The sequence below is a fragment of the Agelaius phoeniceus genome, chromosome 4 (assembly GCF_051311805.1).
Source record: "Agelaius phoeniceus isolate bAgePho1 chromosome 4, bAgePho1.hap1, whole genome shotgun sequence".
Lineage (NCBI taxonomy): Eukaryota > Metazoa > Chordata > Aves > Passeriformes > Icteridae > Agelaius > Agelaius phoeniceus.
Window position 1 is genome coordinate 59304438 of NC_135268.1, and position 15191 is coordinate 59319628.

The 15191-nt window shown below is 39.9% G+C and overlaps 1 protein-coding gene across 9 annotated transcripts in view; it reads left to right on the top strand.

Annotated features, from left to right (window-relative positions):
- Window positions 1-15191, top strand: part of PROM1 (prominin 1) — a 62937-nt gene that overhangs the window by 14529 nt on the left and 33217 nt on the right. For 6 of the 9 annotated variants that reach the window (XR_013182149.1, XR_013182152.1, XR_013182151.1 and 3 more), the window contains exons 3-5: window positions 8729-8787; window positions 11711-11737; window positions 13261-13466. Coding sequence is in view for 3 of the 9 variants with exons in the window: in XM_077177690.1 (XP_077033805.1) it covers window positions 8729-8787; window positions 11711-11737; window positions 13261-13466 (292 nt within the window). In the remaining 6 variants the exon portion in view is untranslated. The remainder of the gene's footprint in view (window positions 1-8728; window positions 8788-11710; window positions 11738-13260; window positions 13467-15191) is intronic. The other 3 variants (XR_013182153.1, XR_013182154.1, XM_077177692.1) reach the window with 1 other exon arrangement.

A 15191-nucleotide genomic window follows, 5' to 3' on the forward strand; every position in this document is an offset into this window, starting at 1 on the left:
TTTCCTCTCCCTTCTTCTCACTATTGTTTTTGCTTCTCAAGATGGTCTGTGTAACTTTGAGATTGTAACCAAAGTGGTGCCTTTTCCAAGTGAATATGCAACATTCAAAAGTTGCTGGAGCAAAACAAATGTGTAAATGTTAATTATACTTTTAACAGTATTGAAATTTTCCATATATGTATTAGAGCTTTTGAGTATACTTCTTCCTTTTTCCAAAAGTGAGTTATCTTCATGTTAGAAGAGAAACCAGGTGCCACAAATGTCAGTCAGTGTAGTTTAAGCTGACTAATCTATCAGTAAATACATTTTAGTGTAAGCCTGCAAGGCATAAAAAAGCCTCACAAACCTACTTTGATACCTTTTTCAATAAGCACATAAATTTCTTAGCTAGAAACAATTGTGTGATTAAATTATGACTTGTATTGCATCATAACATAGTCAGATTCTTTCTTTTGACAGAAAATGTACAAAATTATTTTATTTTGGTGAACTTCAAAATGTGATTAGAGCTGTGAATGTGAATATTGCTACTGCTATCAAGTATTGCTTTGGCAGTTTAACTCAGCTGGAAGGTGCCTGCACCTGTACCAAATAAATCCAAGCATCAGGCCTAATGAGCTCTCTTCAGAGTAGCAATCTTTACTCTTGCTTTGAGTGAAGTAGTGGTCTCTGTAATGCTTTGAAGCAATATGTTATCAAACATATGTGGAAAGTTGTGGCTCCTGCAAAAATGGGGAAGTGGAGAAAGGGAATTCTGCGGAGTCTCAGGGAAGCTGCCAGGATGCCAGTCACTGAGGTAATCTGGTCAGCAGGTCTCCAGCATGTCATTCTCAATTAATTATCTGTGTTCATATTTCCAATAATCCAAGTTATGCAAGAGAGGATTTTCTGTGCTTTCCTCAGTTTACATCAACTCCTGAGGAGATAAAGAAAGAGAAAAAATGTTGTTCATACAGTCCAAATATTTACTACTTTGATCAACAAGTCCATTATGTCCACACAACCCAACCAGTGAAGAAGTTGCTGAGCCTGTGCAGTGTGCTAAACCAGACAGACATACAGTGCACCAAGTAAATCTCTGCCTGTAATCTGCTGTAAATCCTTACCAGATGGCAGCCTAGGGAGAACTTGAGGTAGCTACTGCAAGCAAAGCAAGTGGCAAAAAATAGCTGTCATGGCACAAACAGTGTGCTACTGAAGTTTTGTTGCCTTCAGAAAAAGAGAGAATGTACTTTCTGTGTGGAATACTTCTTCAAAGCTTTCAACTTCATTTTGTGTCTGCGTGATGCATGCAAATTCATTGCAGCCTCCTAAGGAAGGATTTTTCTAAAGGCTTCTATTTCTTTTTTCTTCTTCCAAAACTTCAGCAAGAACAGAACTTCCTTTGTAGCAAGGAACAACTAGAAAGCCCCTGCAAAGGTTATTTTCAAAGGAGAAATCTTTCATTCCATGCATCCTGTAACGGTTGATATTGTGGCTATTTCTTTTTTCTTCAAACCTTTTCCTTGGCCAGGCTCTTTAACGTTGTCTGTGCGTGTCAGTGGAAAGCAGAATGTGCCTAAGGAGAAAATGTGACTGTGCTGAAGAGTAACCTCAAGTTAATAGCCTCAAGTTTGGGGCAGCTATGTGGTGTGAGGATTTCCTGTGGAGGTCTTGAAGTACCAGTTTGGTCCTCCTAACTACTAACTTCTATTTTTGGGAAATGGGGAGTGTTTTTTGTGTGCATGAACTAGGTTCATTGACTGTTACTTTTATCTGATCCACTGCTGTATAATTTATTTCTTCAGTAGACCAATGTTGTTTTCTGTTAGGAAGGGTGTAAAGGGAGTCTCCTTAATTTCACATTCCAGTTACTTTGGAAGCTGTTGCTGCTATGCAGTTCCTTGTTTTCAGCAGTTCTACCATGCTTAGTCCTACCTGTGCTCTGGCTAAAGCTCTCCCTGTTAGGCCATTTCTAAGGTTTCAACCCTGCTCATAGCTTTTCATCTCCTCATTACCTACTTAATACTGCATCTCTGCTCCCTTGCTGTCTCTCATACCCTTGCACTGCATGCAGTATAATCTAAGGTGCCCTTCTACCATCTGGTATCTTGTCTTTGCAGTTATGACTAAAGCAGCATATGCTTTACAAATCTGCCGAGACCTTAAAAATGTATTTATTGTGTTTTTGCTTGTGTCATACTGTGTGTTGTTGAATTTTGTGACAGCCAGAGTGCTGTAGGATAACAATATGTAATTAAAGAATGCAGAGTAAGAGAATGGGAATGGACAGTGATCATGTTGATGAGAGGAAACTGCATGCTGAAGGCATGAAGAGGGTGACAAGGCTGATTGCCATAGCAGATGAGAGGTTAAAATACTTCAACAATTTAGTATGTACTTGTTGGATTTTGACCTCTATTCAAACAAGTTTTTCTGGGCATGGTGTAATAACAGGTTCTAGGGCTTTATTTTGCACGTTAGTGATGAAGTACAGCAGTGAAGTTCCTTTCTTAATTGTGTTTTTCTCTTGTCCAAAAGGCATGGTGATTTTTTAGCTCATTATTTCTTTAGTGCACGTGAATGGGTGGTTGAACAGAGAATTTCCTTTCACCACCTCTGTAATGGAAATGGGTGATGTTGTGTGTGGGCTACTGAAGCAAGGGAAGATGTGTGTGTTGTTCAGGAGTTGTGCTCATAGAGAAGAGGGTCAGAATTGCCTCTTGAAAGGATCAAGAGGGTGGAAGCTGAATCAACCTGATGTTCCCAGTAACTCAATGGAAAGAAAAAAGTGAATTGTATATAGAGAGACTTTGCCTAAAAAGATGGGGGAGAAATTGTCTAAGGAGGCTGAGGTTTTTTTCTTAGTTCTCTTCTAAGGACAGAGGCTATGTCCCAGGTCTGTCTAGGAAAATACTGTGAAGAAGGGAGTGAAGCTTTTCAATCTGAAGTTGGAAAGGAATAGTCTGGACTATATGAGTGAATGCCTGGATTAGATTCCTTATCTATGCACCACAGTGATCTCTGCTGTGTGGGAATTGGGAAGATCTCCTTGTCTGTGAGACTTCCCACTTGTCCTACACAGTGAGTTTTCTTCCTGCTGTGCACAGAGAGGACAGAGCACGTGGGGTGAGCAGAGTGAGTGTGTCAGCACCTCCCTCTGTGCAGTCAACAGCCATGCATGATGGATTCTGCACAGCCATCAGCAGCAGGGCTGAGCTCTCACCTTGCTCTGCAGTGGAACCTGAGGGAAGCGATGCTGTGGGATTAGGGCCAGCAGGAGTGAGCAGAGCCCTCATGGAGGCAGGGACAGTAAAGGGGACCAAAGGTAACCTTGGGTTACCCTAAAAAGAATATCTCTTCAGTGGGAGCCAAATCTGACCATGGTAGAGGCTTTGGGGAAACAACCAAAGCCCCATTCAAGTCAAAGCAAGTATTTTAAAATGTCAGTAAACTGAACTTGCTGTAAAACTTGCTTTAAGATACCTAGAAGGTTTTTGTCTCTGATAAGTCTGAAAGGCTTTCCTGGTTTTATTGGCTTTGCAGGAGATACTCATTAGTGTGACTCATAATTAGGAAAAAAACCCCAAGTTTGAAGTCATTTTAGTTCATTAATGTCAGGCTAATTGACCTATATTCAGAGAGGTTCTGAACTGTTCAATGTATATGGAGTCCATTGACTCTATCTATAGATAGACAGGAATGGACTGAAATATTGTTTTATGAAAGAGAATGAGATATGAATAAAGTAGTTACTAATTGATCATTTGTATTATCTACGTAATTCTCCCCTGTTGTTTGGAAAAAATCTTATTTTAGTGCAATAGGAATGCTTCAGTCATGGTTCTTATTGGCTTGTTTGAGGACCTTTCAGAATAGAAACCTAATATATTATATTATGTATAATTCCCTAATATGTTATATTTATGCATAAAAAGACATTGATTTCTGGCATAATTTGATTAATGTTGGAGTTGCACTACAGCTGAACTGGCTCAGTGGAATTTTTTGAGTGAAGTGAAAGCATAGCATTCCCAAAGGTTTTACCCCAGCTATTTTCCTGTCACCTAGATATGAAAAGCTTCCTTAGCAGAAGAATTTGTAATTAACTTCTGTTGGTACTTAATTGCCAGACAGATTATTTTTAAATCTCTATTATTTTTGCTATCCCTTTCTGTAGAGCAGTTCTCAGAAGCACACTTAGTGATAACCTCATTTTCCTGTGAGAGTAATGAGATACTTGGTCTACAGACACAGTACTCCTGCAATGCAGGAGTTAGTGATTATGTTTTCTTAACTGGAGATCCTCAGAGGTACTTAATATTTCTTCACAAATTGCATTGGTAAATTAAGAGTTCATCTGGCTAGTTAGATTTACTAGGGCAGATGGCATTTTGCATGTGTGATGAGAGCAGGAAGGATTCAGCAAAGCAGTAATGTAATTAGCTGTGTAAATGAGCCTCACAAGGTAAATCTCTTTAACCCCAATGATAAAATGTGTTTTGTGCTAGAGCTGTGGATTACTGGTCCTGTGAAACAATGTGGACAGCTAGTCAAGCCAAGTTTCAGGAGTAATCCAGTTAATTTGGAAATACAGGACACCACTTGTTATCACACCTTCCTAACACTTTTCTGTTTGAAACAGAAATAGGCCTCAGGATGGTACTCTGCCATAACACAAGAGAGAGTTGTGTGGAGTTACCTGAATTCAGTTGTAAATAAAAGCTTATTTGAATGCTAGAGATGAGATGTTCCAGCTAGGGAGGAAAGATGCTTCATAAAAGCAGACCAAAATCCCAGGCTGAATCAAATGAGAGTTGAGCTGTCTTTTCACTGTGCTGCAGTGAGCAGTGTAGCCATATGTAGCTCCTGTTTACACAGTACCTGGCACAGGATGTTCCCCCAGTTTACCCTTGAGCTCTGCAGTACTAACTGTGATTATCATCAATGTGCAGTAAAACCTGCAGAATCACAATGGTTTGGGTTGCAGGGGACCTTTAAAATCATCTGAGCAGGGAGGATTTTGGTGCTGTGAATTCACCAAGGCCTGTTTGTGCCTACAGCTATGTGAGTAGCTGCAGGTAATCTCACATTCAGTTCTAGCCAAAAATATTTTTATGGGAATATAATTTCCACTTTTCATTTGAAATTAATCAAATGGGAATATGTCTAACCATGTTGATATTGAAAGCTATTGACATAATAAATTCATGGTAAAGACTGGTCAATCACTGTGTGCTGCCTGGTTAGAAAAACACCCTGGAGCATCATGTTACTTCTGAAAAATCATTGCAAAGTAATCAAAGTAATGAATCTTTATTCAGCAGAGCAGTCTCACATTCTGTAAAATTAAGGGGAAAAATAGTCTGTGTAGCAGCCCTTGAGTTGTGCATGAAACCTGTACTGTTCTTACTATTAAATTTATTCAAACCATATGGGAACCTTTTGTACCAATTTTCAGGCTTTCTTGTTTATTAACCTAAAGATGTTTTACTTTCTGATGAATAAGCTTTAGAATCTCTAAATTTAAAAAAAAGGTATGAAGTGCTATTTTCTGCATGAGTTTGTTATAGTGTATTCAGGTTGACTTCTGTCATTTTTTTTTGCTCACAGGCTATAAAATACAGAAACAGTATAAATAAAACCGTGAATCAGGAACACTCTGAGCAATTTAAGCATATCACAAGAAATGAGAGCAAGTTTTGGGTTGTTTTGGTTTGAGTTTTTTAAGTATTTTCTCTTCTATGTGGAGATACTGCAAACCTGACTGGACATGGCCCTGGGTAACCTGTGGGGGGTCACTCTGGCCTGAGCTGGGAGGCTGGACTGGATGATCTTGAGGGGTCCCTTCTGTTCTCAGCTATTCTGTTTCTCTTGAGTAGTTACTTTCATGTGCATAATGTGTGCCAGCAAAGGTCCATAAATCTGTGTGAGTGTGGCTCTGTGTTTATACAAGTATGTAAAACTTCATGTAACATGTTTGAGGGTTTGGGTTTTTTTAATGTTTAACTTACTATGGGGACAGACATTCAACTAGGAGAATGGGTAAATGCCTTCAATTTTTATTTAACAGGAAAAGCTAGTATTTTTAAGATTTTCTTGTACCAATTCTCAATAGTAGGAAATGTATTGAAGGACATTTTTGTCAATAATAAAATCTTGCTTTCTTTCATGCTTCCTGGCAGTATTTTCACTACTGCACTAAATAATTTATAATGGAAAGTCATTATGATTGCAGGATAACTTTGGAATATTTCACACTGGAGGGGACCTTCAGACATAATCAAGTTCAACTGTTTTACAAACCAAGATGAATCTCAAAGTTAGGGGTAGCCTGGAAATGAGAGCAGGTTGCTGGGGAGTCTTCAGGTTGCCTTCAGAGTAGCCTAAAGGAGAGTGATGCCACAGAATCTTGGGCACTTGGCTCCTGCATCTGATCACCTGCACACAGTCTGTGCTGCTTCATGCACAGAGGATCACAAAACCTTTTCCTTTTTTATTCCTTCCTATCACATTCTAATTTAAGCTGGTCAGTTTCTCATTAGTGGTTTTCTACAATGCTAAATAGTTGAATCAATATGTTAAAAAGAGAGTTGTTTTACCCCTTTTCCTGTTTGCTGAAAGCCATCTAGCTGCAAAAAAAAAATTATTGCATTTATTATTTCATGCAGCCATATTTCTTAAATTTATTTATGTGGCATAGAAATCAGCAGGAAGAAAGAAACGTTACCTCTGCTGAAGAAGAAAAAATTGTCTAACAACCAGTGTGAATTACATCTTTGGGGTTTGTGAAGTTTTGCCTCACTTAGATTTGTATCTCCTGTTACTGAAACTTTCAGAGAAGCACAGATGCTGCCTGGGATGGTCTCCATGCAGGGAGGACTCTGCTGGTCCCAATGGGAGAGATGTTTCAGAGTTGCAGCAGTGATCAGTTGTGTGTGTGCCTTTTCTTTCAGCAGTCTCATGACTCCCAAGATGCATTGTGAAAGGAATTGCAGGGGTCATAAGTCTTTTGTGCTTCCTAGGTGCTTATTCCATGTATGTTTGATTTCCATTTCTCTTACTGTGGGATTCAGCCTTATCTTGTACTTTATCTGTGGTCTTTCCAAACTGAGGTTGCCTCAGAATAGAGTCCTTGCCACCAGCACTCTCTGAGTGTTTTGGAATCTACTCCCTGTGCAAGGGGTGATTTGTGGCTTGGTACTTCACTGATGCATTAACAGATTGTTCATTTTTAGTTGGCAGTGGGGCTGGGACTACCTGCCTTAAAGCAGGAGTTGGTGCTTTGCTGTTGTGTGTTCTCTTTCCTTGGACAGTTTTCTGTGAGGAAGTCTTCAGGACCTCTTCCCTCAGTTGAGTCCATGTTCCCACTGTGGGGTGTTGAGGAGGGAGAGCTATGGACACTGCTTGCTTAGGGATTTGTTTTCCTGAGCCATGGGTGGGGTGAGAGAGGAGTGAGATCACAGCCCCTGTGTGTTCCCTGAACATACTTTGAGTGCTACAGTAAAGTCTGAGAGGCCTTGTATTTTTGGGAGGTGAACAGTCAGTTTTACACCTTCAGGTCCTTTATGGATCCCCAGGTTAGGAAACTTTCTGGAGGTTTTTATCCTCCAACTGGAGGTTGTTTATTAAGTATAAATAATGGGGAGACTAAAAACAAGGCAACAGTAGGATGAAGTCCAGCTCTGTATGAGCATAGGGTGTAGAGTTCTTCCTTGAGCTGTTTGAGGTGTAGTGTTTGCCTTCCTGATGTGCTTCCTCCTCATCAGAGACCAGAAGTTTGGTCAGTTTATTTCTCCTGAGCATGCAAACACTATTGCTTTTACACTGCATAGCATGGAGCACACCCAGGGCCACTGGTGCTTCTGTGAGGCAGGGGGTCTGCAGAGCTGGTGCTGCCCCTCTCCTTCGAGTGCAGGGGGTCACAGAAGTGGCTGGGAGCCACAGTTCCCAACTTAGTTTCCATAGGGTTGTCAAAACCTTGATAACAGTAGGCTGGTGATGTCCCAAAAAGGGGATCTGTTTGTTGCAGCTGCCAGGGTTTACTGAAGGTGGCACTAGTTGTGTTAAATTCCTGCCTTTTTTGTGATTGCTGTAATTTTGTATATTGTGAGTAAGTTAGAGTGAGTGTTGGATCGATGCACAGCAAATAGTCACATGTTAGGCTTTCTGATTTGTTTTGGTGGTGTTACATACCAGAGATCCAGAGATCAAAGAAGAAAATACAGAAATGAAAAGTGGAAAAAGGATTGGGCTAACATTGGCAAGACAATGATCTTCTTTGTACCCTTCAGTCAAGAAGTCATCATTAGCATGCTTGTTTTGCACATTATGTATCCAATGCTGTGTATATCATATGTGTATGTATATTTATGCATGTATGTACTTGGCATAAACATGAAGCAAAACTGATGCCCAAAACATTGTCCAGGTAATTGCTACATATGTGATAAACTTTTAATGATTTTATGGTATAAAGAAAGACCTCAGACAAACCTTCACTGTATTTTAGTAGCAACTGATTAATAGAGAACCTGGCTATATTCCTGTGAGCTCATAAAACACTCAGTTGATTAGAAATGTTGTTACTATACAGATTTATGAGAATACTTACATGCTTGCCTATGCTGTTGATTGCTGTTCCTAATTTCATCTTGCCAACCTAACAGTAGAATTCATATTATTCTCTTTCCTCCGCTTTTATAAAATATGTTGTTAAAAACTGTGGAATATTCTTGCTTATTTTCAGATCTCATCAGAAAACTAGCACAGCAGCAGTTTGGAAATACACAGGGCGATTATCAAAAGGTAAATTGTCTGTGTGTATCTGCATAAAATAATAAAAATTATGACTTTGAAATTCAGGTTTTTTTCTAAACCAGGAGTTAGTATTTTAAAAGTATATTAACAGAATACAAATATGGATGTTTTTTTAATAATAAGTATGATGTTTTCCTGAAAAATGTGAGACCAGTTATAAAGAAAATTCCAGAAGCCGCTGTAAAGAGACTACTCGTAGTTAAAGATGGCTTAAAAATTCCAGCTGTAATGGGATTGTTGCACAATGATTGATGGCTCTTTGTATTGAAAAATCAGGTTTTATTTCCAAAACCTTAGGGAAAACCATTACTGCTTAGCTCTCATGTAAGCTTCACCTATTGTTTTCAAAAAGCTGAATTTGTATTATAAATATACTATTTATATATTAGCAAGAAGATGGAATGGAATGTGCATCTAAGTTTTGGGCTGTTCTGGAGCAGTGTTCCACTTCTGAATCGGGAGCTGAGTTTCTGCAGTAGAAATTGAACTGTGCCCAGGCAATGGCCAAGTTACTTCATATACGTGACTTGCTGCAGGTGTGCCTGTCAGGAGGGTGGGTGTGGTGTTTGCACACAGACACTGAGCTGTTGCTGTGACCAGGATGGCCTTACTGGTGCTTCTGTGTCTTCCCAGCAGCAAGCCTGTTTCTCCAGTAGCTTGATAAGCTCTGCATGACATCCTGGTGTGTGGGTTTTGTTGTTGTGCTGCATCAAGTGACTCTTTCTGATCCCACCTGCTTGCTTGCTGGGACTCTAGAGACTGGTGCAGCACAGATTGTCCCTGCATCCCCAAGGAAAGGGCTTGGAGGGGAGAGTCTCAGGACAAGACCTTTAGACTGTAGGTGGTATCCCTGACCACAAGCAGAGTATTTAGTAGCCAGTACGTAAGTCATGAGAAACCTGAGACTAGTCCTGTGTAGGTGATGTGATTAAAGTGTGGCAGTTAAAATACAGGAGTGCTTAAAAAGCAGAACAGATACAGGACATTCATCTGTACAAATTCTGATCTGAATTCAGTGCAAAACCTTGAAACAGATTTGGAAAATGAAAATATATCAGAACAAGTAAGAGTGTGCTTCAGAAGACAGAAGCATCAGTGCGAATCAGCTGTGAAGCAGCCAGCATAGCTGTAGATGTGCCCCTGGAAGAATTTCCAATGGAGACAGGGAAGTGTGAATGTTGCTGAAGAATGTGAATAAGTAGTTAGAACTGTTTGCCTGTGGTTCTGATCACTCAAATTCCGGAAGAATGGATTCAGACTAGGATGAGTTCAGGAAGTGTCTGTTAGGGTGATCTGGGAAACTTGTGGACCTTCAAGGGAAACTGGAAGAATTTGCTTAGCTTAGGAAAAGAGTTGATAAGGGATGTGTTTACTCTGTTGAAATATATATGGAGAGGAAGCACGAGGAAGAAGGTTCTGCTTCTTGGGCAAAATATAGGGCTAGCACTGAGGCATGAGGCCTGAAGTGGATGTGTGAGAAGACTTGCTCACCAAGAACTGAGAGCAGCCCTTCAGTAGCAGGAACAGGAAATCTGCTTCCCCTGTTTATCCTGTTAAATTTCTGCTGTTGTTCCTTTGTATCATTTTTTTTACCTATTTATAGAATGTGTTAGTGACCCAGGAGACCCTTCCCTCTTCTGTGCTGTGTGTCCTAGTGTTCCCAGTTGGACTCCAACCATGAGCACTCCCCATGCCCTGCCAGGGGCAGCAGTCTGCCAGGTCAGCCCAGCAGCTGAGCCGTGCCTGCTCAGGGGAGCCAGCTCACTGCTGCTGCCACTGCTTTGCTTCTGCTGGGAGCTGCATGCTTGAGATGTTCAAAATCATACTTGGTACCAGATTGATAAGGGGGGAAAGCACTAGTCATCCTCCCATTGATAGAGGAGAAAATACGGTAATATGTTAAAAATATGATTTTGAACATTTTAAGTAGTACTGTACAGTAGAGGTTTCAGAAGGATGTGTGTGATGCTGATTAAAAAATTGCTAAAACTTGAACATTTCTGATTCTCACACATCAGACTTTGGGCTGAGGGGTCTTGCCATCTCTAGCTTGTCTGCTTTTCTTCCAGTTAAGAGAAAGGGGAAAGCACTGTCAGCTGTGAATTTGGCAGGCAGAGATAAAGGGGAAAATAAAATCTAAATTATATTTTATTATATTTATAATATAATGAAGGGGAAATAATATAAATTATGTTTTTTTATATTATAATTGTGGAGACAAGGGAAATTCAGTTTTTCTGAAATTCTGTCATTGAATATTTAGTTTTCAGTGTTTTTCTGGTTCTACAGATTAGAAAATAGGTAAGCACTGTTAAATAGTTCAGTCATTCTTGAATGCCTTTTCTTTTTTTCTTTTGAATAATTTAAATTGAACCTCTACATGGTTAATTGAAAGTGAATAGAATGAATTTTGTGTGTAATGTGTTAAGATCCCAAACTGCTACTGGAGCTACTAAAATAAAATAAGCACTGAGAAGAAAAAGTTAGTCAAGAATATCATATCAGTTATGACAGGTGGAATTCATGAAGAAATCACCAAACCACAAAATAATGCCATCTCTGGCCATCTGTGAGGTATATTGGGAATTATATGAAATAGATGCTCAGTGTGGAAGTAACTGCTCTGTCATTGTTTTAAGATGAAAGTATTTCTTGGACAAATCCTAGATTCCTTTCATTCACCAAGGAAACCAGAAAAGAGCTACTATGTATTTTATTGTAAATATTTTTCCATAATTATTTAATGGTGCTTCTGTGAATTATTTTACTTTAGTGGCTTGTTTGTTATTGTTTCTGTGTTGTTAACTGTTATGATCTAGTCATGGTTATTTATTCATTATTCATGGAATTTGTTTTTTGTGCATGCTGCCTGTGTGTTATACACATTCTCCATTTGTTTTGACTTCCACAGCCAGAAAATGTTGTCCTGACTCTTCAGGTAATGTCTTATGGTAGATGTACAGTTGTGAAAAGAAACTAACCTTGTCTGCACTGCTGTTAAAACATCCACAGTCATTTTTAATGTTACTTTAAATACTGTTTTTCCATCTAACCTATCTTAAAATAACATGCTGTCATTTAATTTTTGAAGCGTTCAGCTACATAGAAAGCAGTGATTCTTTAGCAAAATCCAGCCAAATTCTTCTTTCAAACATGCAGTTCATAGTCTTCAGAAGGAAGCACAAGTTTTAACAAGCAGTTAATAATAATAATTAAAAGAGTAGTTTTCATCCTAGAATTGTTAATTAGGGCAGAAATTTGCAACTCTGCTTATGGTGGTAATTGCTGTATTTGGCTCAGTTGGTAATTAGGGATTGTGAGGAAGGGCATCAGCAAAGCTGGAACTAGAGCATGATTGATATCTTGTGAGAAAATGTAACTTATTTTACAGGACAGTTATGTAGCCTCAGTTTCATCCTTTTGCTGCCAAGTTGCCCTTGTGCTGGTGGATCTGTAAAACAGCAAAGGACTCAAAGTACTAGTGTGAGAATTAGTTCTCCTTAGACTGGGAAAGGAAAGGAGAAGACGCATTTCCCAGGGGAGAAGGACTCCTGAGGCATGCCCACACTGTGCTACCTCTGTGCACATTCACCTCCCTGGCCTGGTTTCAGCTGGGTTGTGTTTTGAGCAGAGGGAAGCAGCATGGCCAGCTCACAGTGTGTCCCCTGGGAGCCACATTGCCTCGTGCAGGGCCCTGCCAGGGCTGCCTGGCCCAGCTTCTTGGTCCTGGGGCTCTTGCAGTGTGAAAGCAAGTCAGGGTATTGCATTGCATCGTTCCCTTTCGCTCCTGGCAGCTTTGGAAAGCATCCTTTTAGCTGCTGCTGCCTTGCTGTTTGGCAGCAGAATAAATGTCTTTACCTGAGAGATCTTAAAATCTGTCTGCTTCTTCATGTTTTCCAGTCCCTAAGCAGGACTAAATTCAGCCCTTTGGAGTAACCCCTGCCATTGTAATCAATCATCCAATGAAATACTTCCCTCTGGGGTTTAGATGAATTTTTCTACTCTAATTGAATGAAATGGAGAAAAAGCGAAGCCTCCTTTTCCCCTGATGAGGTGTTGCTCTAGTTAGCCTTGCTGACATTTGTGGAGCTTTTTTGGAAACAGATGTGATAAACAGTACATTCGTGGTCTGGGAATTCAGATGTGTTCATTTTTAACCTGTTTCCATTGCACTGATTGACATTTATTTTTTGTGAGCCTACTTCTCTCTTAGCACTCACTCTTGTAGTTTGCCTAGCTAATACTCTAAGAAAATAATTATTAGCTATCAGTATCTACAACATTATGTATCTTTTTGTTAGAAAAGTTGTCAATAATTGACAAAATACACCAATTCCATAACCTCAGTAACTCAGTAGATGGTTTAGTCTGTAGTTTGATTTTGAATTCTTTGCTCTATGTTGATTGCAGTTACTGTGTGATACCTACCTGCTGTTACCACTATTTTTGTCTGAATTACAGGCCATCTACTATGAAATCGGTTTTATAGTCTCCGCAGCCTTGGGATTGCTATTTATTTTGTTACTGCCTCTTGTGGGACTTTGCTTCTGTATGTGTCGTTGCTGTGACAACTGTGGTGGGGAAATGCATCAAAGACAGAAGAAAAATGCTGACTGTCAGAGGAGCTGTTTTGCAACATTTCTTTTTGTTGCTTCTTTAATAATAAGGCAAGTGTGATAAAGAGAACAATATGAACCTTGGTATAGCACTTATTTTGCAGTGTCATATGACAAATCATATTACTGTGTTAGCCTACAGGTGCAGAAATTATTGCTTATTAAAGAAAATGTAACTGCATTATGAAAAATGCTGCCACTGTTGCTATTGTTGGTACTTAATTGAGCGGAATATAGGTGTGAAACAAACAAAAAATTATGTATGTATTGGACAAATGACACTTTTGCCAGTCTCAAAACAGTAGTTGCAGAATGTTGCATTACACTTTTGAGCACAGGAGACTGTACCCTGTGTTCAGCCCCCATCCCATAGAGAACCTCAGATACCACATACTGCTTTGTTCTTGGGAGTGCTGGGGTGGTGAAAAAAGCAAGTAAGTGATTTCCTCCAGTAGTTGCTGTACTCCAGATATTTATACTAGTTCAAAACAATGGGTTTTCTTCTGGGTCCTGTGTTGTTTAAACCATGCATGCACTCCTTGTAAATCCTGGAGTTTGGAGACATTTTTGCACTGTTGGTGTTAGGACTGTACTCCTGTGCTGGGTATGTAATGGGTGATGAGGAACTACAATCAAGATTTCTTCCAACTTTCAAAATACATTGTTTGTCTTCAGGCTTTCTGTTTTCCTTTAACTTCTTCATGTTTTCACCTGCCTACTATCCTTATTTTGTGATTATATTAAAGAAGAAAAAAAGTGTTTTGATCTATACAGTGTGACTGTTCAGTCATATGGGATGTACTTTGTCACTTTGCTGTAATCTAAATTGTTTTTTTTTTTCTATTACTGTGTGTCATGACAAATGGTGACCTTGCTTACACTCAAACAGGGGACAGGCTGATATCAGATATGGGAACATGCTCTTTTCTCCCAAACATCCCTAACAAATGTGACCCTCAGGAATTTGAAAACTCCTAAACTGAATGGTGTAGGGTGATATGTGCATCCCTGCCATGATGACAGGACAAAAGTCCTTTATGGTTCAAGTGTGCCTTGAAGACAGTAAGTTATTAAATTATTATTCAACATGTTGAAACTGGAGGTAGGTCACAGAGCTTGCCAGCTGTCTTTCCACCACGTTGCAGAATGCTGTGTTGCAGCATGCTGCTTTCTGGCTGTAGTGACTGGGGAATGTTGCCTGTTAGTAGAAAAATTAAGATTGTCCCCCTTGTTGGTCTGTTTAACCTGTGCCTTTGCTGCCAGCTATCCTTGTGGGATTAAGCACAGCCAGCAAGGGCAAGTGATTCTTCCCAGGTCATGACTGGCAGATCAGTGATCCCTAGTAATATGCTTTCCAGAACTAAGGAAATTGCCTCTTTAGTGTCTCCTTTCCCTCCCCTTTTTTTATGAGACATCATGATGTATCAGATGCTTACCCTAAGTGGGGGGTCTTGCCTGAAATCACTCTGAAGGTTGAGTAGAGATGATCCCATATGAGGACTCCCTGCTTAAGTCTCTAATGCTGTGAGTGATGTGCAAGGCAAGATAGAACTTTATAAGGCTAATATTACTGATCCCAGACTGACTGAGGGCTCACGTCTCCAGTGTGCTCTGTACAAAGAGAGGTTCTCCTGCCCTTCCTGGATCTTCTTCAACCAGTGACAAGGAGATGCTGTGCCTGTATCCCTTTAAGCCCATGTCAGGTTGCTTACTGCTGTGCTGTAGCACAAAAGGACACTCATACTGGTAGCCATGGCCCCAACAAAAAATACTGGA